This window comes from Jaculus jaculus, chromosome 1, assembly GCF_020740685.1.
Source record: "Jaculus jaculus isolate mJacJac1 chromosome 1, mJacJac1.mat.Y.cur, whole genome shotgun sequence".
Lineage (NCBI taxonomy): Eukaryota > Metazoa > Chordata > Mammalia > Rodentia > Dipodidae > Jaculus > Jaculus jaculus.
Window position 1 is genome coordinate 318,164,768 of NC_059102.1, and position 27,721 is coordinate 318,192,488.

A 27,721-nucleotide genomic window follows, 5' to 3' on the forward strand; every position below is an offset into this window, starting at 1 on the left:
CTCCCTAGGTGAATGGCTGAGCGAAATTAGTCTATTCCAAATGGTGTCTTAATTTTCTTTGCTTTGGCACATTGAAATTCTTTTTTAAAGTTTGTTTATTTGTTTACTTGCAAACAGAGAGAAGGACAGATATCTACAGAGAGAGAATGGACATGCCAGGGCCTCTGCCTGCTGCAGACGTGTCCACCATTCTGTGCGTCCAGCTTTGCAGACATTGCCGTTCTTCGTCCTCACTACCTAAAGCACACAGAGCCTGTTCTGTCTGCATCAAAGTCCATGAAAACATTTTAATGAAATCTATTTGTTTGCCCAATTATTTTAAATGACAAAAAATGACTGTGATAAAACATCAATGATTCATCTATACAAGCAGCATACTGTAAAATATAAGCACTTCAACTTTTCAGAACCTTTCATTTCTCAATTTTTCTTTTTTGTGTTGAGCTTTGTATATGCTAGGCAAATGCCCTACTACTGAGATATATCCTCACCCATTGTTTTTAGAGGAAAGATCTCACTGCATATATTAGTCTGACCTCAAGTTGTGATGCCCTTGCCTTAGTCTCCCAAAATCTGAGATAACAGGTGTAGATCATCATGCCTGAGTCTCAAAGAATAATTTTTAAGATTATAATACAGCTGGGTGTGGTGGCACACACCTTTAATCCCAGAGGTAGAAGGATCATTGTGAGCTTGAGGTCAGCCTGAGATTACATAGTGAATTCCAGGTCATCGGGGGACTAGAGTGAGACCCTACTTCAGAAACTTAAACAATAAAAAGAAGAGTTGAGGTATGGACTCTACTGGCCTTTTCCTGATCTCCCATTTGATTGTCTGTCAAAGCAGATTATGATTTCACTGTACAAATCCTTTGACCTTCCAAATCATATAAAATTGAGTAGTTGAGGATGGTTAACTACAGTTATTCTAATGTGGTTCTCTAATTGTAGTATGACTATTGGGTTTGGTAAAATCTGTTATTTCTTATTTTTCATGTGGGCTCTGGGGATCCACCCTCATGTTCCCATGATTACAAGATATGCACTGTACTGGTTGAGCCATCTTTCCAGCCCACTATCTGCCTTTAATTTTCATTACGTTGATACCGATCAGTCTTCTGCCATATTGGATTAGGATAGAATTTGGTTTTGAATTTTTTTTTTTAAAACCAACTTGTCCATATACTGAAACAGGAGCTGTTGTGATGCACATTGAAGAATTATTGCTGTGAACCAAGGATATTCACTTGCTCACTTGATTCTGTTTACCAAGATTTATGGACTTTCACTCTTTCAGAAAGCTTCTAGAATATAGTTTCCATATCTAGGTGTGACATTAATATATGTAAAATAGTGGTTGGGGGAACTGGAGAAACAGCCAAGCCAGTGACATGTGTGCCCTGAGAGCCACAGGAGGCGAGTTTCAATTCCCAGTACTCAAGGAAAACATCAGACCTGGCAGTGCAGACCCGCCGTCCCACAGCAGGGGAGGCAGAGGGATCCTGGGGCTTGCTTACCAGGTGGTCTTGCTGAATAACTGAATCTCTGGGTTAGCAAGAGACTCTGCATCCCACCCCCTCAAAAACTGTGGAGAGTGATCAGGGAAGACAATGCCAACCTTTGGCTCGCTCTCTCTCTCTCTCTCTCTCACACACACACACACACACACACACACACATCATACATAGCAAAACAAACAAACAAGTAATGTTGGCTTGTATAAAATTATGTATTATATGCCAGAGAATTTTTTATGATCTTCAGTTCTAAATATTTCAAAAGATATTTGTTCTAAATGTACCGTTCACTGGAGGCACTGTGCTAGATACTTTGCATGTGTTGACAAATAAGTCTGTTTACCATAGATTGAATAGCTCATTTTTATCAGATTCAAGAGTAGGATACAGATCTTGAGACTATTACTCTTGAATATAGTGATTTCCTAAGTCGTTTACCTGAATGCTCCAAAATAGTCCGGGAATTCTTTCTTTCAGTCTCAGCTTTAATCTTTGCATGTTAGAAAGAAAAGAATCTTCCAGAAAGAAAAGAATCTTCCAGAAAGTGGTGTGCATTGGGCTACTTTTGGCATTTTCCTTTAAAGAAACTATGTAAGACTAGTATTGTTTCTGGAAGCCAATCATTCTTTGGGCCAGTCAGCACAGCAGGATTTTATAAGATAATGTGTACATAGTAGAGCCTTTCAAGTCAAAATCATAGAAGATTTATCCCATTTTATACTATGACTGAAGTCTAACCCATGAGTTTGTGTAAGCAATATAAGTCCAAAAATGGAAAGGGAAGAAAAAAATTCCCACTGCCAGCTCAAATGATCCCTGTTAAGTTCGCACAAGGCTGGCAGAGAGTGGTAGCTTGACCCTCAGTCACAACTGCTCTACAGACCTTCAAGACAGCACTGTCTTGAGGCTATAAAACATTAACCAGCACAAGCTGCACTAGTGTGTGTTAAGTAGTGAAAGAGACACTTTAACAATTCCCAGAGGTCCCTGGGTTTAATTTGGTGAGCATTTCCAATTTTTCATAATTAACTTGCCCTGCTCCATTTTGTCTTCTGATTTCTCTAAATGGCCACAAGTGGGACCCAACTGGGAATGATTATAAAAGAACAATTTCTTCATTTACTAGTTCCTGTTTTTCTAATACATTTTTTTCAAATTGTTCTATAGCTTAGTGATTTTCAAGCCATGGCTGAACCAACAATGAAATCATCAATATATCAAGTTGCAACTGATGTTTTAAAATCCCATAGAATAGAGTGAAAGTAACAAGAGCTTTGTAGAAATAACAGTATGTTTGGAACCTTTATAGTTCCAAGTTCTACCTTTATTAGACAGCATTCTTTATTTTTAGACAAAAATATCACAAAACAACAGGGATTAAAGACAAGTGTCTAGCAGGTGAGAGGCCATTGGGTTTGAATGTCAGCACTGAAATACATGAATCTATTTATTAATACAGTCACAACCCCCTTTCAGATAGCACAGACCATCATCACATAGTCACTTGTTGTCTAGTTCAAAGAGCATAAGTGTAGATAAGAATCTAAAGTTCTTACTGGTTCCATTTTTTTAATAACTCAAAATAGGTTGGTTGGTGTGTTAAAACCTCATATGCAATATAATAGTATCAATTTACCCAAATTTAAATACAATTTCATCCTAAAAGTGACATTTATTAATATAAAATAATGTCTGGTTGAAGCACATTAGAACTACTAGTTAAAATAAATCTCAGGCTATTTAGATCATATGTTACTTGAAGCAGTGTAACTGTTTATCTCACATCCTTTCCTTCCATTTGCAGCTAAAATAGACCAAGAATCACAGGAGACTGCCCTGACAGAGACTCATAAATGGTGAGAAATCGTTTCTCTTTAACATAATGCTTACTTTTAAAATAGTTTCATAAAGTTCTGTGTCTATGTTAAGTAACCAGTTAGTTTTTCTATTCATTTCTAAGCATAAAATAGGAATCTGGTATAATGGCTTACTTTAATTCCACAATGAGTTTGTGAATTTTATGTTGATAGTTCAATGTAATATATAATTTTGTTAAATGTCAAATTGTGATTGACAGTACTTTTCTTCCCATTTATTTAGTATTTAGGAGTGAAGGAATACAAGTACAGAAGGTAGCAAGATATTTTTGTTTTGTTTCCATGTGTTTTTGTTAGCATACAAAACAACACGTTTTATTAGGACATGTTCATAAATACATATCATTGTAATTTGCTGCTATTTGCTCCTTATTACCCATTCCACATCTCATTTACCCCTTTCCTCCTCACAAATCATCCCTTTTACTTGTTGTAAGTATATACGTAGATGCTTGTCGTACATATATGTATCTAGATTTTTACATGACAGAAAACATGTAATATGTCATCTTTCTTCCATCATGACTCCATCTTGTTCCCCTTCCACTTAGACCTCTTCCTCTTAACTTCAAAGTCTTACCTTTACTTTCATTTCCTGCGTTTAAATCTAGATTTTTGCCTACAAGAGAAAGCCTACTATATTTGTCTTTCTGAGTAATTTATTTCACTTAATAGTTTATCCCCAATTCTATACCCATTTTCTACAAATGACAAACTTAGTCTTCTTCAGAGATAACTAAAAAATATCTGTGTGTATATTCCACATATTGTTTATTGACTTGTCTGTTGATGGGGCCCCAGCATGTTCTACAGTGGCTGTTGCGAATAGTGCCACAAGAAATATGGACGTGCAGGTGCCTCTGTGGTCAGGGATGTATCCAGGAATGGCATTGCTTGTGCATATGGTAGATGTATTTATCTACTTATCTACATATCTGTCTACCTTTGTTTAAATGTTTTAGTTATTTGCAAGAATAACTAAAATAAGGAATGGCATTGAATAAGGAATAAGGAATAATGGAATAAGGAATAAGGAATGGCATTGCTTGTGCATATGGTAGATGTATTTATCTACTTATCTGCATATTTGTCTACCTTTGTTTAAATGTTTTAGTTATTTGCAAGAGTAACTAAAATAAGGAATGGTATTGAATAAGGAATAAGGAATAATTGAATAAGGAATAAGGAATGGCATTGCTTGTGCATATGCTAGATGTATTTATCTACTTATCTACATATCTGTCTACCTTTGTTTAAATGTTTTAGTTATTTGCAAGGGGGAGAGAAAGTAGTCTGAGTAAAAGAGAGAGAGAAGTACAATACCAAATCTTCTTGCCTCTGCAAACAAAATCCAGCATCTGCCTTTATGTGGGTACTGGGGAATTGAACCTGGACTGGAAGACTTTATAAGCAATTGCCTTTAACTGCAGAGCCATCTCCCCTACCCTGTCTTTATTTATTATTTTTTTTTGAGAAGCCTTCATATTGATTTTCATAGCAGCTGCAGTATTGTACTTTTCCGACAGCAATATTTTAAAAGAACAGTCTTTTCCCTTTCCTCAACCCCTATATCATCCTCCTCTTCAGCATTTGCCTTCTTTCTTTTTTGGTTTTGTTTTCCATTTTGGAGACATGGTTTCATGTACCCCAGGTTATTCTTGAACTCCCAATATCATTCAGAATGACCTTGACCTCACAGTGTACTGCCTCCACCTCTTGAGTTCTGAGAACAGGTGCAAGTACCACTTTGCCTGATTTTATGCACTGCTGGGGATTGAGCCCAGGGCTTTGTACATGGCATACAAACATTCTAGCAACTGGGCTGCATTCCTAGCCCCATCATGTGCTTTCTTGATGATGCTTCTAATAGCAAAATTTATAGCTGTGAGTGCTTACTTTAAAACCTTTGAGCCATCTCAAACCAGTAACTCAGTGATATGTCTGGACTCTTAGAAAAATAAATGCAAGCCACACCCAAGCTCAACCGATGGAAAGAAGAGTGAAGGGGAGGACTGTGTCACTGGCTTTCCTCTTGAGCATGTTTGTGGGTAGATTCCTGGAATCACCATCATTTTAGGCATTTCAATGTCTTTGATCTCACTAGCTGGAGAGCCATGATCTTTTTCAGGGGTCTCATTCCCCCGACTTCTCATGTTTCTTGTGTTTCTGTGTTGTGTGTGTGCCTCTTCTGTTTTGGACGTATTTCCAGTCTTATGTGGGGTTCTTGATAGCAAGCACATTACTCATCAGGACTCGGGCCCCAGTGCTACTCCAGAGGAGAAAGCAACCTACTTTCAGATTAGGCACCTGTTTCCCTTCCTCCCTCCAGGGAGCACAGTTTGGGCCTGTACTGGGGTCAACTTTCTTCTTTTATGCCAAGCTGCCCTTCCATTTCTCAATGCTTCCAGCTGACCTGTGTGTTCCTCTGCGTGAATCCCCAAAGGTCTTTCTTGCTTTTTTGCCTTTTGAGTACAGTCTATTTTTTTCTTAACCTGACTACTGTTCTTCACCACTTGGCACAGAGGCAGCTTCTAATTCGCCATCTTATTCCAGAAGTCCTCAGGAACCTGTTTTAAGAATGAAAGTTGATGGTTTGGGTAATGGAAAGTGAATGAATTTCCATATGTTGTGAGCATCTTTGGATCCACCTTCACTTCTGAAATGGTGCTTGCATGCTTAGAAAATGCTTCAGATAGCCCTCTGTATCTCTGTCTCAGTGACTCATAACAGAGGGAGAAGAACAAGAAAAGAATATTTATGGAAAGGATGGGGGAGGGAAGGAAAGACAAAGAGAGGAACTTGGGAAATTGATCCAAGTGATTATAGGAGTGGCCAGTGTAACATTAGCCATGCAAGTTTAGAGGAGTTAGAGTTGCAGTGAATCTGAAAGCAGCATGGACAGGGAATTACTGCCTCCTTGGGAACTTCAGTCTTCGGCTGACTTAATCAGGCCAAGCCATGTTACAGAGAAGAACCTGTATTAATTTTTTAAACTGAAAAGTTATGATTTTTTAAACTTTTTATTGATATAATTTCATAAATACAAACAATATAACATGTGTATAATACCCTCTCATTACTCACTTTCTCCCTCTAAAATAACTCTTTAATTGAATCCTTTCTTCTTTCCAAATAGTCTGTCTTTTATGTTGATGTCATTATGATTTCCCTCTTATTATGAAGGCCTTGCATAAGGTAGCATGAGCCACTAAGTCAGTAATATCAAGGCTACTTTGTGTCTGGAAGACAGCATTGCAAGCATTCTTCTCCTTCTGTTGATTCTGACTTTCATTCCACCACCTCTTCCACAATGATCCCTGAGCCTTGGAGGATATGATAGAGATGTCTCTCTTAGTGCTGGATACTTCATTGTCACTTCTTCTCAGCACTTTGGTGAGTTTTGAGTCTCCCCAGTGGCCACTGCCATTTGTAAAGAGTAGCTTCTCTAACCAAAAGTGAGAGTAGAATGAATACACAGGCATAAACATAAGTGCTTAGAGGGCAGTTTTGTGGGGAATCTGTGTTCTTAATGTCTACTGATTTCAATGCTAACCACATATGAAAACTTTCTTCACAACATCTACATTTGTATTTGACTAAAACTAGATATCATAACCTGCCCAAAATAAAATTAATTATTGCAGTCTAAAGGAGAGTCTGATTGCTCTTGGGATTTTTTTGTAATGGAACTTTTGTCATTCCTTTATTAGGCAAGATCATCATCTTTGCTGAAGAGACACCATACAGTTCTTGAGTTGGTATAAAATAGTATACTAGCCAAAATAGTAAATAGATTTGGCCAGTTTCTGTAGTGAGCAAAAACTGAAGACCTTAAATTATAGCAAGTATAAATTTTAATGAGTTGCGTGAAAAAATACTATGGATAAAAATTTTAGTAAAACAGCCATATTTTAAATTAAAAAACAAAAATAAAAGTGATTGGTTGTATGAAACATTTGTCATTTACCCAAATAGGTATCTTTGTATTGTTTCCATCTGCAGTACTGAATAACCTGGGCAACAATCAATGACAGCTATAAGTAGGAAGTTGTGTTAGTTTGAAGGGCTCCATAGACTCAGGTGTTTCATTAGAATTGGGTTTACTGCTTCATTACGTAGGAAGCAGACTGCTGACACACACGGGAGGCTTGTCGCCGGGGATGGAGCTGAATTCTAGCCCAAAGATATGCATAGAAGTCTGGACTATGGAGGGGGTCCCTGCTTGCTGCTTTTTGGTTTTCCTGGCTGATGGTGGTTTTTCTGTCTGCTTGGATCTGTGAATAGGAGGTATCTTCTTTTGCCATTGATGGAACTTCTCTTGGATTTATAAGCTTCAAATAAACCCCTTCCTCCCATAAACTTTGCCTGGTTTGGATGTTCATCCCAGCAACATGAAGCTATCTACGACAGGAACCATCGTAACTGTTTGAGGGGTCTTTCACGTGTCATATGTTTACAGCCTTAGACCAGGGCCATAACTCTGTGCTAATAGTATCTACTGTGTAGACGAGGCATAAATGAGATAATCCCTGACTGATATTTAGTATTTGAGTGGTGATTGATAGATGCTAACCACTATGCTATTTTCACATTGTTTTCATAATTAAATGTTATGAAAGTTTGGTGGTGGCAATAGACTGGACAAATATAGCATACCAAGAGAGGGAGGCCATGAGCTCTCAAGGTTACCAATGTCAATTTCTGCTTTGTAGAGAAGGTCATTTGGGGAAACATGAGCCACTGTCTTCTCCTTGCAGTCCTGCCTAAGAGGACTCAATATATATGGAATGGAGCATGGAGAATTTCATACCCACAGGCTCTTTCAAAAAACGTGGAGGTTCTGATACAGAGCAAGACCACGCTTGTGGTTCCATGATATAGCAGTAACAGGTAAAAGGGTCAGGTCCTCAGAAGTATAACACAAAGATCTAGGGGAAGAAACCACTGAGAAAGGATCGTGGTCAACAGTGGAGGTGGGGAAGGAAGGCTGTGAGTTGGCATCTTAGGCTGTACCCAGCTGTGAGCATCAGGCCAGGATGGGGCAGGTAGAGACATTCTCCATGTTGGGATCCATCAGTAAACCTTAGTGGCACAATGGGACTCCATGTAACCTCTGACCTGCCTACCATAGGCTCAGAAATAAGATACTCTGACCCAGGGAGGAGTCCTAAGAAGCCAGGCTGAACTTCACATGGTACATTCTCACATGCGGCACGGCATCCACTGTCCATGGAGCATGTTACCAGGTATCTTCCAAGCTCTTTTCTGCCAGGGTGCATAACCAGCAGAGGTGACTCTACCTGGTGTGCTGGGGTCTTCTGCTCAGCCCAGCTGACTAGCTCTCTTTAGGCTTTTAGGAGAAACAGTGGAATTTGTCCCAGAGTCCAAAGTCACTTTATATCCTGCATCAGTGCATTGCCATATGTGCTCTTGCCTATAGTAACACCTTTAGGACTCAAAGTCCTGGTCTTTCTTAAAAATCCTTTGTATGCTTCAATTGGCCCTACCCTGCCATCACTAAAATTGAAGTAAAACATACAAAATGCTCACTGCAATTGTGCTCTAAATATTTCTTTTGCTCCAAAAAGGCCTCAAGGGAGAAGAGAGCTAGAGATACGTATTTATTCAGACCTACAGTTTCTCAGTCTTCCTTCTTACTAGGTTCCATGTATCATGTTACTATAAGCCAGATGAAATCCACTTGGGAGGAAAGAAGGCATGTAAACACATTGGTTCTTCTTGCTCTGCTGTGTGAGTGCCCACAAAGTGGATGGTTTCCCATCCCTCCATTATCCCTTTGGCCCTGAGATAAAATATACCCAGGGACATTTCCAAAATGTTGTGATTTGGTTGTAAACTACCCCCTTGTGGGATCGTGGGTCTGAACACTTGGCCCAGCCAGTGGTGCTAGATCTTGCTGGAAGAAAGAGGTCCCTGGGGAGCAGGAGGCAGAACTTGGGACCTTATAACCCACTCCACTTCGTTCCACTCTTTACTCCCTGGCTACAATATGCCAAGCCAGCTTCCTGATCCTGCCACAGTGCCAGGCTAGCTGTGATAAAAATGTGTCCCTTGGGAGCTGCAAGGTGCTTCTGGTCAGGTGTTTGTCACATGGCAACAATTACGTTACTGATACCGATGACATGTAAACGAGAACTTTTGGGGGGGGGCTGAGGTGTAAGTGCCTATAGACTTGATAATTATGCAGTTTTCATTAGCCCTTTGATCTTGATACAGAAAATACACAGGAACATATATGTAGTGAAAGCTATTTAATCAGTGAAGTTTTCAGTCTACGTGTTTCTTTTGTTTTGTTTTCTGAGTGATGCTGCTGATGTTTAGGGAAACAGTCTTTTTTTTTTTTTCAATTTAGTTATTTATTTACTTGAGAGTGACAGAGAGAGAAAGAGGCAGATAGAGAATGGGTGCGCCAGGGCCTCCAGCCACTGCAAACGAACTCCAGACGCGTGCGCCCCCTTGTGCATCTGACTAACATGGGTCCTGGGGAATCGAGTCTCGAACCAAGGTCCTTAGGCTTCACAGGCAAGCGCTTAACCACTAAGCCATCCCTCCAGCCCCGGGAAACATACTTTCAATTTGAGTCTATGGCAGAAAACCCAGTGACAGGTGATCATAATTTCTGTTTTGAGATTTTTTTAGTTTTTTGATTATTTATTTTTATTTATTTATTTGAGAGCGACAGACAGAGAAAAAGGCGAATTGATAGAGAGAGAATGGCCATGCTAGAGCCTCCAGCCACTGCAAAGGAACTCCAGATGCATGCGCCACACTGTGTATCTGGCTTATGTGGGTCTTGGGGAATCGTGCCTTGAACTGAGGTCCTTAGGCTTCACAGGCAAGCACTTAACTGCTAAGCCATCTCTCCAGCCCTGTTTTGAATTTTTTTGTCAAATAACTATTGACCTGGGATTTCAGATACCTTAACAGTTAAAGGATGGTCATACATAGTCAGTCACTCAGTAAATATCCTTTCTTGGTCAAAAAAGAAGTGTCCTAGAAGTTTTGAGGCAACTAACCACACCAGATGCTCAAGGTTGCCATGAGAGAAGGCAGGATTGTGTGTGGTGGCCAGAAACTTGCCTTTTCCTCAGAGCCCCCTCTCTCTCTGTTCCTCATAAGCCACATGTGGTGTCTGGAAAACTCTTCCCTGTCCTCTCAGGCTATAAGAATGGAATACCTTTTTGTTTGCAGTACAAAAAGCTTCTTTGAGTGTGGCTGGCAAGAAGCTTTCCTAAGGAAAACTTATTCATGTGAAAATATTTGGAAACACACACACACACTTCAGCTTGCTTGCTTTGAAAAGGACTCACACTGAGGTCCTGTTTGTCATATATTGTAATATGTGTGTGTATGTATGTATATATTAACTCCAGTGCTGGGGAAGCAAAAACATGAGGATCCTTGGAACTCCCTGTATAGCAAGTCTGGCCTAATTGATGAGAGAACTTGTTTCAAACACAAATGGATGACATACCTGCTATTAACAGTCCCCTGGCCTCTATACACATGCACACACACACATATGTGCACATAAACACACAAACCACACACATTCAAATGATGAGGCTAAAGTTTTTTTCCAAGAAAATAATTACAGTTATTGCCTATCACAAAGCACTCTGTGTTTTCATCATCTTATGATTTCATAACTAAAACCATTTGAAAGGGAGGTTGGAATCTTTTAAAGTATTTCCTTTGTTAGAATAATAGTTTTATGCACTAATTCTATTTACTCGTGCATTTTTCCTATTAATCTAAAAAGTGGAATTTTGAGTTCCTATTTACCATGAATAAAATACATTGCTTTTTAACAAATTGTTGTACTGAACTCATCAATCCTCCCAGACAGTAAGGCATCTAGGGAGACACAATTTGATTTATCCCCAAAACTCCAACACAAATCGGTTGGATATATTCTTCAGATGATTTCACTGGGCTAGCCAAATGGTCATATTGTATTTCAAGGTGGATTTCAGGGGATGTGAAGACTGGCCTCATCCCCCTGGGAGTGGTACCTCAGCCTCTACTACTGGCTTATTTTTAATCAGTACTCATGACTTTTGTCAGTTGTGGAAAAGCATCCTCACACTAAAAATGGTTGTCCCTATTTTATTTTTTTTTAATATTTTTTAATTTTTATTTTTTTTATTTGTGAGCGACAGGTGGAGGAAGAAAGCGGCAGAGAGAGAGAGAGAGAGAGAGAGAGAGAGAGGGAGAGAGAAAGAAAGAATGGGCTGCCAAGGCCTCCAGCCACTGCAAACAAACTCCAGACACGTGCACCCCTTGTGAATCTGGCTAACATGGGTCCTGGGGAATCAAGCCTCGAAATGGGGTCCTTAGGCTTCACAGGCAAGAGATTAACTGCTAAGCCATTTTTCCAGCTGTCTATTTTCCCATATCATCATTTAGTTCTGTATCAGCTCACAGATAGAGAACACAGAAATTTTGGGTTTGTGTAATAAATGGTCATTTCTTTGTATTTCTGTTCAAAAAGTAAGGAAACTGGGAACTTTAAGATTGGCTGAACTACACTGAAGTCTTTATTACTTCATAAATGATGACTAGCTTCAATATTTTTTATTAGATATATTCTATTGCTTTAAATTCCTCAGGTAAGAAGCCTGTCTTTGGGACAAATTAACTTTTTTATTTTCAAGGTAGGATCTCACTCTAGCCCAGGCTAGAACTCACAGCAGTCCTCCTACATCTGCCTCCCAAGTACTGGGATTAAAGGTGTGTACCACCATGCCTGCCAAAATTTATATATATCATGTTATACTCTTTTATCCCCATTACCCTGTGGGCCCTCCTTATTTGGGCTATGATATTCATTTTGGGGTCATGAATGCTTCAATCAGTCCCTATGGGATAGCAGGAGGACCATGCCTTGAAATTGAAAATTAACAGATTATAGAAATTGGTTATGTCATCTGTCAGTTGTTTTCATTTCACTCAATTTATTTCTAGATTCAATGAAGCTGGTAGAAATGCTTATATGGAACTTTTAAATTATATTGTAATTATTCTATTATATAACTTCCCTATGTCCTTTAATTTAAGTAACATTCTGAATAAAGAGTCTTAAGTGTGAAGAGTATAATTCCTGATACGTCTGCTGTGAGTATGACAGCAAACAGTGTAAGGTACATGAACTGCTCCTGCCGTGTTAGAGGACATTTTCCTATGGAATTTGTTGCACTTCTTAATAATTAAAAGATGTTTTGAAGTTGTTTGTACTTTTCAAAGGAATATATATGCCACTAAAATTTCTATATGAATTCACTTTGTAAAGATTTTAGAACAAAAATGTTTTTTTCCTCCAGAGCTCAAAACAACTAGAAAGATTAAGTATATAGCAAATCTACCTTCTTCTCCCCGGTCTCTCCTTCCTGCTAGTGGGATTGATAGCAGGCCTTCACACACTGTGTGTACTTGCTATGTCCCACCCCAGCCCCTGTAACTCATCTTCTGATCATAACAGAAGACAGTCAGGAATTTTCTAGCCATACAGAAGCAATTAACTAGTGTCTTTTAGTATTATTATGTGATGAAGGTTTGATTGTGTAACTGATAATATACTCAATTTATTCCATAAAGTCTTTTTCAAGTAATTTAAAAATATTTTTGTGAGGCATGATCTTGCTATGTGAACTAACATGGCCTTGAACTCCCAATCCTTCTGCCTTAGCTTCCAGAGTGTTGGCATTATAGGTTTGTTCTACTATGCCCAACTTTTATTTTGATTTCTTAAAGAGAATATAGTAGATTCTCTCTTATTTCACATAAATATTAGCAAGGACAATTACAACCTGTAATAAAAGACAAAAAATAGTATGGAAGAAAAGATGTTTTTGAAAGAACTCTAAATTATACTTTTTTAAAAAAACAGATAGTATTTCTGCATGTAATATTGCTTGAGTGATATTTTACCAACGCCAAGATTGCATAATAAATGAATCAAAATGGAAAAATAATCTTTCCTGCAAAATAAAGACAACACACAAAAAAAGGAAAGAGAGAAAAGGAATGTTAGTTCCAAAGGTTTTATATAGTATATAACTGTTCATTTGTCATGGGAGAGAATAGTTCATCAGTCCGGAGCTGATGCACACGTACTTTATCATCCTGAGTGACTTTTAGAGTGTCAGTTTGTAAAGTGTTTATCCAAGGAATGGACTTCTGGCACACGGATAAAATGAAGAGTGAAATGTTTAGTTCATAATAGGCATATTTTCCAGAGTCTTTCTGAGTAACTATCCGGAGATGAATAGACAGACTACAGGTCTTTGTTTATCTGACTGACGCTGGCCAACCATGCAGGCTCCAGCCTGGTATTAAAACTGAAGTGACATGGAATGTCTTTGCAAAACCCCCAAACAATTACATCATCCCGCTAATAATATTGATAAAGTAAAACAGAGTTGGGAGTTTGCTATTTCCCAATTTGGATTTCTTATTTAACTGCTTCAGGTCTTGCAGAAGAGTTGATGTCTGGAGATCTGTAGGAACAAGCCCAAGGTCTCCTGGGATAGATGGTAGGAATCTCTGTCCACGCCTTTTACCGTCAGGCCATGGAGGGAATTTTTGCACAACACTTTTCTTCCTATAAATGGATGTACACGTGTGGCTGTAATATATGTATATTTTCTTATTCCATTGATCTTCAACTATGTAACACTCCATGACACCCTTTGAAGATTTGTTGGACTTTGTTACTTACAAAGAGAACCTTGTGAGGCCAGGGAGATGGGTCAGTGGTTAAAGGTGTTTGCATGCAGAGCCTACTGGTCCAGGTTAAGTTCCCCAGTACCCACATAAAGCCAGATGTACGAAGGGGCACACACACATCTGGAGTTTGTCTGCAGAAGCAGGAGGCCCTCACATACTCCTGCTTGTTCTCTCCCTTCCTCCCTTCCTCCCTCCCTCCCTTTTTTTCTCTCTCAAATAAATATATAAAATCTTGTCTAAAAAAAGAAAGCATTCAGGAGTGGTGGTATCTCTTGAAATATTCTGTTTTCAGGAGCTTTTTTTGTTTTTTTTGGTTTTTTGAGGTAGAGTCTTACTCTAGTTCAGGATGACCTGGAATTCACTTTGTAATCTCAGAATGTCCTCAAACTCACGGTAATACTCCTACCTGTGCCTCCAGAAAGCTGGGATTAAAGGCATGCGCCACCATGCCCGGCTCAGGAGCATTCTTTTATTTATTTATTTATTTATTGAATCTATCATCACAGTGAAAAGGAACATTCTTAATAGGACTTCAGGACTTCTGACTTCAAAGAATGAGTGCATTAACAAATTGCTGTCCTTTCATAGGTTTTTCTGTAAATCAAAATTTTGCTGTAAACCATGCATAGTGGCACATCCATTTAATCCCAGCACTCAGAAGTCAGAGATAGGAGGATCATTGTGAGTTTGAGGTCAACCTGGGACTACAGAGTGAGTTCTAGGTCAGCCTGGGCTACAGTGAGACCCTACCTTGAACCCTACCCCCCAAAAAATAAATTGCTGTTACAAAGAGTAAATAAAATCTTTCTGATTCCACTATTTTAAAATGTCTTTGTGACTAGAGTAGATTGCTGGTCTCTAGATACTTACAAATTGGTAGAAGGTATAATCCCCAACCTTATTTCTCCTAAAACCAAGAAACATTTGATAAAAACCACTTTATTATTACTGGGAATTTTATTTTGAAGTTCCTGTAGATAGCATTAGAAAGGGAGAATGTGATGCAAGAAAGAAAGGGTATGCTATTTTGCTCACTATTTTCTAATTGAAGAAATAGAAAGTAGGAAAGGGACAGGTTAATAATTAAGACTATGAGATGTATTTAATCGAGGTAAAGAGGATTCTAGTTCAGTATAGTATATGCAACTTGAGAAAGCGTGATTGTAGCATGATAGGTATTCCAGAAATAGACTTGTTAGATAAAAGTATTCTAAGAATACCCTACAAAGAGGGAAAAGATTTGGAGTGGAATGGAATAAAAGCTGAAAAACTAAAGCAGTTATAGATTTATAGATGATTTGATCTTTACATTTCAAGAGACAAGTTAGAAATATGCTTTAAAAGATTGCTATTAAAAATACTCCTTTGGTTAAAAGATACAAAGGGATAGAAGATACAAATTAAGTTATCCCCACAAGGTATTTTGGGAGGTTCCTAGAATTCAAGGCAAAGGCAGGCGGCCTTAGGATGGAACTGAGGCAGAAGTCCCCACAGGACCAAGTGGGAATTGCTGTGGTTAAGATCCATGTCTGAGAAACATTCCTGGAACTCAAGTCCTAGTTTTCACCCTCTTCATTTTCTTCCAAAGCTGCCAGACTTGAGAAAGTTATTGAAACTATTTACCTCCATTTTCTCATTTCTCAAATAAGGCAAGTACAACCATATTTGGCGCAAAGCAAAAACACAGTATAACCACTTGATGATCTGTTTCCTTCTTGAAGTTTGTCATGAATCGTCCTGTGAGACTCAGGAGTGTCTTTTCTCCATGGATATTAATGTCAAGTCCTGGTCAAGTGAGATAGTCTCCTGAAGTATGGTGGTTACCCTAGCCTGGACAATGGTTTTATTATGAGAGAGAGAGAATGGGCGTGCCAGGGCTTCCAACCACTGAAAACAAGCTCCAGATGCATGCACCACCTTGTGCATCTGGTTTACACTGGCCCTGAAGAATTGAACCTGGGTCCATTGGCTTTGCAGGAAAGCACTTTAACTGCTATGCCAGCCCAAGGCAAGGTTTGAAAATCAATGTAAGGAAGGGGGAGAAAAGGACATCAACTTTTAAGGGAAAGTATGGTTAGCTAATAAAATATTAAGACCTATGGTGTAGCCATCTTGCAAACAGAATGTAAAGTAAAAATGTTTTGTCATTATAAGAATTTTGACATCATGAAATATGAGCATTATTCTCATTTTTTGCAGCCTCTTATACTCAATACACTTACAAAGTAACATAAAGATGTTTGGACTGACTTGTTCACCTCTGTAAGAACAACGTCGTTGCGGATTTTGGCCAATAGAAAGTACACACACATCTTCAAATAAGAGAGAGGAGAGACATGGCTGTGTCTTCATAATGCAACCGTGGGGACAATCACAGCCGCTCCCTGCGTGTCCCTCAGGTGCTATGAGAATTCACGGAATTGTGTTCACGGAAATTTTATTAAAATCAACACAGTAATGAAACAGGAAATAAGTGTCCAACCAGCATAAATGTGTTTCCCACACAAAGACTCTGAGATTCTTTTTTCTCCTTTTAAAGTGCAATATAGTCTTCTGTTGCCTCCCCCAAACACCCATCTGGGTGAGTGGAAGGTCACCCTCCCTCCCTTGGTCAACATCTCCCAAGGAGACACATTAGCGAATTTGCAATGAAAACATGTCTTAACCCCTCTGGTAAGACTGGTGTGCAAATTTGCATCTATACTGATTTTTTTAGTCAGAGAAGGGTTATTATTGGCACATGAAACCCTAGTTTATCATGCATCAGTGTGGATTTTGTATGCTGCTTCCAGAAGATTGCCAAACCTTGTTGTATATTATTTAGTTCACCAAAGTGTTTCCAAACTGAGTGGGAGTTATTTTACAATGTTATGAAAATGTATCCATGCAAAATAATTTATAATGTCGTTTCTGCTTACTTGCCTTTGGAACTAGTCCTTACATTGTTACCAGAAAACCGTTTCGTGTATACGTGGGAAAGTTTCATGAATTGTTCCAAATTATTGCATTTCATGATACTGAAATTAAAGAGCTGAGGAATACTTGACTGACATAGTTTTCAAAATTCCCCAAACATATGTATGAGCCTGTAGACCAGAAGATGTTGACCAACTTCAGGTCTAAGACTCAACCTGAAAGAGAGTATAGGATGAAAAAAGATATTAATACCAGAGGTTTGCTCTGCATGGTGGCACACCCCTTTAATCCCAGAACTCAGGAGGCCGAGGTAGGAGGGGATCACTGTGACTTCAAGGGCAGCCTGAGACTACATAGTGAATTATAGGTCAGCCTAGGCTAGAGTGAGACTCTACCTCAAAAACAAACAAACAAAAAATAAATAAATAAAGATTAGAATAATTTCAATAAATCTGGAAGAATAGGGGAAAGTAGAGAAGACATGATAAAAACTGTGGTAGCTTTCTTTGCTCTCCATATGTTTTAGAGAGCTAAAAAATGAGTACTGAGTCCAATACTGCATCTCACATTTTTTTACTACCTGAAAGACTTCACTCTTCTAAGGTTGCCTTTCATTTTTAGAATTCAGTGACAACTGAGCATGAATGAAGAAATGTTAGAAAGTAAGAAATACAGGATCTTTTGAAGTCATTGACTTAAAGAACTGTTAAAAATAAGAATCAAGCCACAAGTGGTGATGTTGGCCTATAGTCCTCGCACTTAAGATGGCGATACTAGAGAATCCTGAGTTTGAGGGAAGCCTGGCCTTATAGACTTTGTCAAATGAGAATCATTAAATACTCCCAACTATGAATCAAGTCAGTTAACTTTAACTGCCAATATTTTTCAGACTGATCTTTTGTTGATTTCTTAGGAACAAAAATTACCTTAAAAATAGCATGCTTCAAGAGGGTGCACGCATCTGGAGTTCGTTTGCAGTGGCTGGAAGCCCTGGAGCACCCATTCTCTCTCTCTCCCTCTACCTGTCTTTCTCTCTGTGTCTGTTGCTCTCAAATAAATAAATAAAAAATTTAAAAAAAAATAGCATGCTTAAATATTAGCATACTTATTTTTAAAATCTGCATGAGCAGCCTTCTAATTTATATTCTCATGAATATGAAGAAAAATCTCCTTTCTTTCAGAACTCATTCAACTTCAATTATTTTTTTAATTTTTATTTATTTATTTGAGAGTGACAGAGAGAGAAAGAGGCAGAGAGAGAGAGAATGGATGCACCAGGGCCTCTAGCCACTGCAAACGAACTCCAGATTCATGTGCCCTCTTGTGCATCTGGCTTATGTGGGTTCTGGGGAATCGAGCCTTGAACCAGAGTCCTTAGGCTTCACAGGCAAGTGCTTAACTGCTAAGCCATCTCTCCAGGCCCAACTTCAATTTTTCCTCTAACTATATTTGATATGTTCCTGGAATGAGTTAATATTGTAAAACTTCTTCATTCATTTTTAAATTAAATTAAATTAATTTTTTATTTATGAGAGAGGGGGAGTCAGGGAGAGAATGGGCATGCCAGGACCTCCAGCTGCTGCAAACAAATTCCAAACATATGTACCACCTTGTGTATCTGGTTTACATGGGTCCTGGGGAATCAAACGTGGGTCCTTTGGCTTTGAAGGAAAGCACCTTGATTGATAAGCCATATTTCCGCCCCCCTTCCTTCATTCTAAATATGTGTTTTATGAACTTGGGCATGGTGTTCTACATCTGTAATCTCAGCACTTGGGAGGTAGAAGGAGGATCAGAGATTATATTAATGTCATCCTTCTCTACATAGGGAGTTTAAGGCTATTCTGGGTTACATGAGACCCTGCCTCAAATATAAAATAAAATAAAATAAGATAAGATAAAAAACAGCTTGGTGTATGGCTCATGTCTGTAATCTCAGCACTGAGGCTGAGAGGCAAGCTTCAACCAAGTAAGTTCCAGGTCAGACTGGGCTGAGTGGGACCGCCTCAACAAAAACTGGAAGGAAGAGAGGGAAGGAAAGAGGAAGGAAATAAGTGTGTGGGTTTTTTATTGTTGTTGTTTTGGGATTTTTGCTTATTTGCAAGCAGGGAGAGAAAGAAAGAAAGAGAGAACAGGAACAAACTCAAAATGCATGTGCCATCCTGTTCATCTGGCTTTAAGTGGGTACTAGGGAATTAAACCCAGACTGTTAGGCTTTGCAGGCAAGTGCCTTAACCACTGAGCCATCTCTCCAGCCCAGATATGTGTTTTGACAACCCTTCTATATCTGAGGATAAACTAACAACTCATAAAATTTAATCTCACTGAAAAGCAGTTTCTATACTTTTCATAGTTTCAAAGTGCTTTTCATCTGGGCATGTTGCTGACATACTATATCCCCGTGAACTTGGGATGCTAATTCAAGAAGGCTTGAAGGCAGGCCTGTGCTACATAGCAAAATCTGTATCCATGTGCCCCCACATGGTTTTTCATTCATTAAACATCAGAAAGCATTAAATTCTGGTTATTTCGGCTATCAGTCAAATCCAGGGCCTTGTACTTGGTAGACAAGTGTTCCTCCATTGACCTTCTGACTCTTCATCCTCAGCCTGGAATTCTGTTTTAATAGCTTGCCATTTTGTAAATTATTTATTTATTTAATTATTAGCAAGGAGAAAGAGAGAGAGAGAGAAAGAGAGAGAGTGCATGCTAGGGCCTCTTGCTACTTCAAACGAACTCCAGATACACATAGCACTTTGTGCATCTGCCTGTCATGCTTTGCAGGCAAGTGCCTTAACTGCTGAGCCTTCTCTCCATCCCATGTAGGATTCTTTTTTGTTTGTTTGCTTTGTTGTTGTTTGGTTTCAAGGCAGAGGTAGGGACTCACTCTAGCCCAGACTAGCCTGGAACTCATTCTGTAGTCCCAGGCTGGTTTCTGACTCATAGTGATCTTACTACTTCTGGTTATCATTTTTCACTTGCTAATGTACATATTTGGAAGGGGGCATATCTCTTTCCTGCCCACCCCAATTGTATACAAAATGTGCAAGTATTTAGCATTACACTGTTATAACAGTGTAAACCCAATAATTTATCTTAACATTGCATTTATTTCGTTTGATACCCCAATGATAGGGAAAGCAAGTAGAAAGATACTTAATAGTGACCAGTGTCTTTGTGGTTTGAAACCTACAATGTGCAGATTTTGTATTGAATTAGATAATGATATATTTCTATAACATGTATTTCAGAGTCAAATATATGGGATAGCTTATACAAATACTATGTTTATTAGTTCAGAATATTCATTCAGTAATTGAAACATGGTGACAAAACTTTCCAATGAAAGACTGACTCTCTATTATACAAATTAGCTGTGCAAATAATAATAATAATAAATCCCCTGGCTCATGAATAACTAAATGTCAGGATTTCAATACTTCTTTGAATTTTTATATTGAGATTTAGAAAACAAAACTGCAACATCAATGCTGTGTTGATTTTTTTTTTTTTAGAGAGAATTTAATAGGTGTAGGCCCTCTTGTAGCCCATGATTGGTAGGAGCTTGATGATGGAGAGCAGGCTCATTTTTGGATATGGTTCTGACTTGATTCCCACTCCAGCTAGGGGTTCTGTTCCACTGAGCAGATCAAGTAATCAAATCAAGAGCAGTTGGTTTCCCACCATGGCTATGTACCACTATTGCACCTGTGTGAGCCTCATGTCAGGCTGTTTACTGCTGAGTAGCTTAGACCACCAGTTGCTTGGACAGATGTTGGTCATTTTCCCCCAGTCACTCATGTAGCACTGGACTAGCTGTCTTGGGACTGACTCTCTTCCAGATTCTATCCAGGTCATTCCATGTTATGTACCAATACCATATGATGTCTTCAGCAGTAGGGTCTTACCACTAAACCTTTGGTGGATCATCAAGTACTCTGACAGAAATCTGTCTTCTTTTGGGAAACCTTGTAGGTCTCTCTGATCAACAGCTCACTGTGGATGTTACGGACTGGCCAAATTTAAGGCATGCAGGGTCCACTGTTGAGTATCTCCACTGGTGATTTTTCTTTCCCATTGAACTGCATACAGTGTAGCTTTTTCTAGCTTTCTGTCAGCTGGTCTACATGGTGGAGGTTTTCAGCTCAGCTCCAGCAGGATTTCTCAATGGCCTTGCAGTACAAGTATGTGGAGTCTCCAGCAATAGAGTCTTACCATCTATTCCTGATGGGAAACCAAAAGCCTTGGCAATGGTCTGCAATGTTTTGGGAGTATCAGGGACTCCTCTATCCAACAACTCACTGAAAGGTATCCCAGCTCTGGAACTAAAAACTTTCTAGTAACAATCTATGGCTTCTGGGTGTTTCATTGTCCAAAAAAGTAGGTTTCCATATGACTTATTCATACCCTCTTAGATTTTGATTAGTCTTCCCCCCAACTCCCACCTTTCCTATACTAAATTTCTTCCCCTGACCTCAATAACAAAGGCTAAAACTTTTCTGGCGTATTTTAGGTACAATGATTAGCTTTCAATGTAGGTGAATTTAGTGATTAAAAGATGGCTATCCCATCTCCCAAGTGACAAAAAAGGGTGGTTGCTAACTGATGAAGAAAAGCATACATAGAAATATCTTAGAATTATTTTCTTTGATAATTTCTTAACTCCATCCTAAAAAGCCATCTCAGATCCGATGTAAACCCACTACTGATAATGGTCTTTGCCCTTTTTGTTATTTAAAACTCCTCACTGAGCACATTTAAAAGCCTGAAAAAATTACAGTTAGTGACGACAGCAAAATTAAGATATTTTGAAATAACTAAAGCAAGAATTTAAGATCCCATAGGACAGAATTAACCCCAACACAGTTTCTGCTAAGAATGCAGCTACATTTCTAGCCTTTTACCTCAGAGTGTCAACCGCATAAGTTTCAAAATTATGAAAGAAATCAATGTGAAGGACTAACTAGGATAAGACATTGGGAAATATCTGTCAGATTTGGAATACAGAGACACTTTGCCACAAGCTATTAGGCTTACTTCTATTTTTGTGTCTTGTTTTTCAATGATTCATTGTCTTTTGGTCTTCACTGAGTACCACACTGCAAAGGAAACAGTAATCCAATTAGTTTGGGAAAATTTTTCTAGGCTTACTGTTATTCACTTGTTTTCACACACGTATGGTGCCTCTCTAGTTCGCTTCACTTTTTATTAATTTTTCTTCACTCAGCATTGTAAATGTAGGCACAGTTGGGCACGTGACTGCTACAGGTTTATACCCGATAAGCCATGATCCTGTCCCGCCCCGCCCTCTGTTCTGCTCAAGCTGAGGTTTCTTTGCTGTTCCTGCTGTGTTCCTCAGCAGGGTGCTTCTTGTACTGCTAGCTCCTGCTGGACCTGTTGAACCATATGTTAACTTGTGACAATGACAGATACGATTTTGGCCTTGTCCTTCTTAGCCCCTATTCCATCCAGCTTTCTTTTGGTTCTTCTCCATATTTGTATTATAATGCTTACTTAGGAAGATTGCCTAGAAGATATATAATGATAATATTTTCAAAATTCTTTATTGACACATAATCGATAGTTTATTCAAACATAGATTGGTAAGTGATTTGATTGAAAGTGATTTCCCTCAGAATATTGAAAGCATCACTTCACTGTCTTTTATTCTTCAGGGTTGTTTCTGCCATGTCGACCGGAATTATTCTTACTGATGGCCCTTTATATTTCACCTGGCTTTTGTTTTGTTTTATCTCTTGTAAGCACTAGGTTCTTCTTGCATACTGGCTTGCAAGTACACTTACAGTTTTGAGTGTAGTCCTTTCTATTTACTGCAAAGATTTTTTTTTGTTGGTTTGTTTTGTTATTTCAGTCTCCTTTCTGCTTTGGAACTGGTCATCCTCAAATTTGATGGAGCTAACTAAAATATTGGTTCTGAAATCCAGAAGGAGATAAAATAAGTTTTGCAGGAGAGGGGCTGGAGAGATGCCTTAGTGGTGAAGCCTGCAAAGCCAAAGGGCCCAGGTTCGATTCCCCAGGACCCACATAAGCCAGAAGCACAAGGTGGCACATGCGTCTGGAGTTTGTTTGCAGTGGGTGAAGGCTCTGGTTCATCCAATCTCTCCCTTTCTCTCTCTCTCTCTCTCTCTCTCTCTCTCTCTCTCTCTCTCTCTCTCTCTCTCTCCCTGTCCCTCCCCCTTGCTCTCTCTTGTTAAATAAATAAATTTTTAAAAGTTAAAATGTTGCCACGCATGGTGGCACACAACTTTAATCCCAGCACTTGGGAGGCAGAGGTAGGAGGATCACCATGAGTTCAAGGCCACCCTGAGACTACATAGTGAATTCCAGGTCAGCTTGGCTAAAGTGAGGCCTCACATCAAAAATAAAGAAAAATGGAGATATATATGGAAATTCTCAGTGTTTGGTTCACATTAAAGGGAAGTCTTGGTGTAGCACTGCAGGCAGCTAGTGTGGTATGTGATCAACATATAAACAAGTAACAGCAGAAACTTGGAGAGTGCTAGAAATCACCAAAAGGTGAAAAGAAGGCAGTTCCAGGTGAGAAGAAAAGTTGATGGATGTTATATTAAAGAGGTCTAAAACAAAATAGCAGAAATGTTCAATCAGCAGCTGAAATATTTAACTAAAGGAAAATAGTGATATGTTTTCGCATGAGAACACCCACATTAAAACATAATTTTAGTTGAAAGCCAGGCGTGGTGACACACACCTTTAATCCCAACACTCGGGAGGCAGAGGTAGGAGGACCGCCATGAGTTTGATGCCACCCTGAGACTACATAGTGAAATCCAGGTCAGCGTGGCCTAGAGTGAGACTCTACCTCAAAAATAAACAAATAAATAAATAAAAAGAATTAGTTGAATTTGAGTTGTTTTGAGTCATTGAGCCAGAGCTATATAATACATAGACTGAAGACAATAAGAAAATGAAAATCTTGTTCTGGAGAGATGGCTTAGCAGTTAAGATGCATGCCTACAAAGCCTAAGGACCCAGGTTCAATTCTCCAGGTCCCACATAAGACAGATACATATGGTGGCTCATGCATCTGGAGTTCCTTTGCAATGGCTAGAGGCCCCGTCACGCCCATTCTCCCCGCCCCCCCCCCCCTCCGCCTCTGTCTCTGTCTCTAATGAATAAATAAAAATGGATCTTTAAAAGAAAATGAAAATCCTGAGGGTAAACGGTGTGTGTGTTGGGCGGGGTGCATACAAGAGTGTGCATATATAGGTGTAGAGGTCAGAGGACAACCTCACTCAGGTTAGGTGAAATTTAAGAGAGGGTCTCTCTTTGGCCTGGAATTCACCAATGGGTTTAGATTGGCTAGCTAGCAAGCAAACCCCAGAGATCTGTCTAGCTCTGCCACTCAAACACTGGGATTACAGGTGAATGTTACCTACCACACCTGGGTTTTTAGGTGGGTTCTGGGCATCAAACTTGGGTCCTCATGGTTACAGGGGTAAGAACTTTACCAGCTGAGCTTTCTCCACAGCCCCTCCTTCAATGAGCAGTCTAGAGAGGGACCGAAGAGACAAGATGGAATATAGACATATGGTCTGTTGGTAAAATCACTTTTCATTACCATATATGATGATCATTCTATCGTTAGGGAAAATCTGTATTTCAGTATAGACAACTATTATATTAACAAAACATAAGAAACTTCTGATCTAATTACTAGAATTTGGGATCCTGGAAGGAATTCAATAAGTATAAGTAGTAATGTTAACATCTTCAGAAAAGATATGGTGCAATCACGGAGAAACAATGCCGTGGAAGGGTCCTAAAGGACCTGAACTGGGGAGTTTCCATTTTTAATTCCCAAACTCATTAAGGTAGAGACCTAGAAAATATGTAAGGCTCTCAGTGAAGAGCAATAGGGGTGGCATGATTTTGTTTAGTGAAAGAACTACTTTTATAAAGGAAAGGTAGGGATGGAGATATGGCTTGGCAATTAAAGACTCTTGCTTACAAAACCTGATGGCCCAGGTTTGAGCCCCCAGTATCCTTGTAATGAAAAAAGTGGCTCATGCATCTGGAGTTCATTAGGAGGCCCTGGCCTGCCCATACTCACTTCCTTTCTCTTTCTCTATCTCTCTAATGAATAAATACATCAAAAAAGTTGACAGCAAGAATTTCAATGACTTTCAAGTGGGGAAAGCAAGCAGTGATGTGGTTATGGAACTCTGGTCCAAGGCATGTAGTCCAGGAAGGGGCATGGGGCTTGAAAGAGGTGATACTTAAGAAGACATGCATTGTTATCATAGTGAAGAGTGGGATAAAGGTTCCTCTGCACAGCTTTACGAACTGGGCAAGGGGGCTGGAGAGCTGGCCCAATAGTTGAAGGCATTTGGTTGCAAAGCAGAATGGCCAGGGCTCAGTTTTCCAGTACCCGTGTAAAGCCAGATGTACAAAGTTGTACATGCATTTGGAGTTCATTCACTGTGGCTAAAGGCCAGTTCTCTCTCTCTCTCTCTCTGTCTGTCTCTCTCTCTCCTTGAAAATAAATCCTCTTTCTTCTTGAAAACAAATCGAGAAAAAAATACTTATAAAGAAAGAACTGGGCAAGGTTATTTTAATGGCAAGTCCTAAAAGGCTGCCCAGCCTATCATGGAAAAGTTTGTTGCTGGTTTCTGCAGCTCGGCTTCTGACTTAGGAAAGTCTGACTGGCTTTGGGAAGCTTCTTTGCTCAGGTAAGAACAAATACAAAAGCAGATAGTTGCAGAGAAAAGCAAATTAAGAGTGGATAATACAGGGCTGGGGAGATGGCTCAGCAGCTAAGGTACTTGCTTCCAAAATCTACTGGTGTGGTTTCAGTTCCCAAACACAAATATAAAGCCAGATGCACAACATGGCCTGTGTGTCTTGGAATTCATTTGCAGTGGCAAGAGGCCTTGGTGTGCCCATAATCTCTCAAAACAATTAATAAATAAAAATAAATTTTTTTTAAAAGGGCTGAAAATCCAGTATGAGTACAGCATTACCTGCAGCTTTTGCTATTTTTATAGTGGCACCTCCTAGTAGCTGGGTTTTGGTTTTTGTTTGTTTGTTTTTAATGCTTAGAAATCATAGAAGATTGGCCCTGTTGCTATGGAAATGGAGTAATTTTAGTGTTATAAACTGCTTCCATGTCTTCAAATATGTCAAGATGTTAAGGAATCCCGTTGGCCCACACATACTTCTTGGTTAGTGCTTGGTTTCTACCTTAACAGCTGCTGTGAGGCTCCTTGTGCACTCTTAGGATGCAGGTATTCCTCTCAGAATGACAATGGTATGCAGCTGTTAGCATGCCAGGAATATCTTACAAATATTATTGGGCTGGTGAACCAGAGGCTTAGCCAAGCACTGAAAGTACATTTATAAATGCCAAATATTACTTGACTGTCATTATTTTCTTTTTCCAGCCTCACAGCTCTGAATTGGCATCAGGATGAAATTCAGGTTCTTGTGGTCATGGCTTCTGATGGGTTCTATGACCGATAAGGGGGTTTCCTCGCCTGTTTCTGCTTGTTAGTATCACGGAAGTGAAAGTCGTATCTTCTGTGCTGATTGTGTCTGGGTCCAAGATGAGGGCTGGGAGGACTTGGGAGACCTGGGCCAACTAGGTCTCAGCTTCTAATGAATACATCGGATTGTTCCTTTGTGCACATGCTGCAGTTGGGGAAATGGAGAGAGGGAATTTCATTCCTGACAAATGACTTCTCTGGTATCTGCAGTAAGATGGACATTGCCAAGAAATGAATCCTGGACTTCTTGAAAGTTGAATGTGATGTGAGCAAGGATCTTTTGTTTAATCTTAGGATTGTACTATGAAACTGTAAAGTCCAATGAATGAAATATGAATGTTTATGGAAGTGTTTTACTGTTATTTAATTTTGCTTGGTGAAGTCTATCTTAGCTTTCTTGTGTCCCTGCTCTTCCCATTACCCAATAACCATATGAGAATAAAACTAGCCATCTGTGTGAAACTGTTTGGAAAGTTGTATGGCAACATGCAAATACGAGATGCTTATGTTGTTATTTAGAAGCATATGTGTTATTGTTGCCATGGTGTCAGTGAAAACTGAGGCAGAAAATTTACAAGACAGCATTTATCGACTCAAGAGTCTATATAGGGAAAATGTGGTATCTAAAATTGGAGCCTATCTTCAGTAATAAAAGTTTGCTTTGAAAGGCATTCCCTTGCGGTCATACCCTGGGCCTTGTGCATGCTGAGCACTTACTACACCACCCTGGTACACCCATAGCTCCATACTGTAGTGACTCTATTGAAAATTATAGGGAATCTGCTGTATATAAGAAGTTGTTTACAGGGACTGGACAGATGGCTCAGCAGTTAAAGGAACTTACATGCAAAGCTTACTGGCCAGAGTTTGATTCTCTAGTACCTACATAAAGCCAGACACAAAGTGGTGTATGCTTCTGGATTTTATACGTAGTAGCAGGAGGCCCTGGAGCTCTATGTTCTCTCTCTCACAAATAAAATATATATATTGTTTAAAAAAAAAAGAAAACTTGCTGGGCATGAGGCACTTACCTTTAAATCCCAGCAGTCAGGAGGCAGAGGTAGGAGGATCTCTGTGAGTTTGAGGCTGGCCTAAGACTACATAGTGGATTCTAGGTCAGCCTGGGCTAGAGTGAGACC

General features: G+C 39.3%; 1 protein-coding gene across 1 annotated transcript in view; it reads left to right on the plus strand.

The window, feature by feature from the left end:
* Positions 1–27,721, plus strand: part of Fmn2 (formin 2) — a 389,007-nt gene that overhangs the window by 306,529 nt on the left and 54,757 nt on the right. Inside the window, exon 15 of the mRNA XM_045142437.1 lies at positions 3,321–3,372. Within this exon, the coding sequence (XP_044998372.1) occupies positions 3,321–3,372 (52 nt within the window). The remainder of the gene's footprint in view (positions 1–3,320; positions 3,373–27,721) is intronic.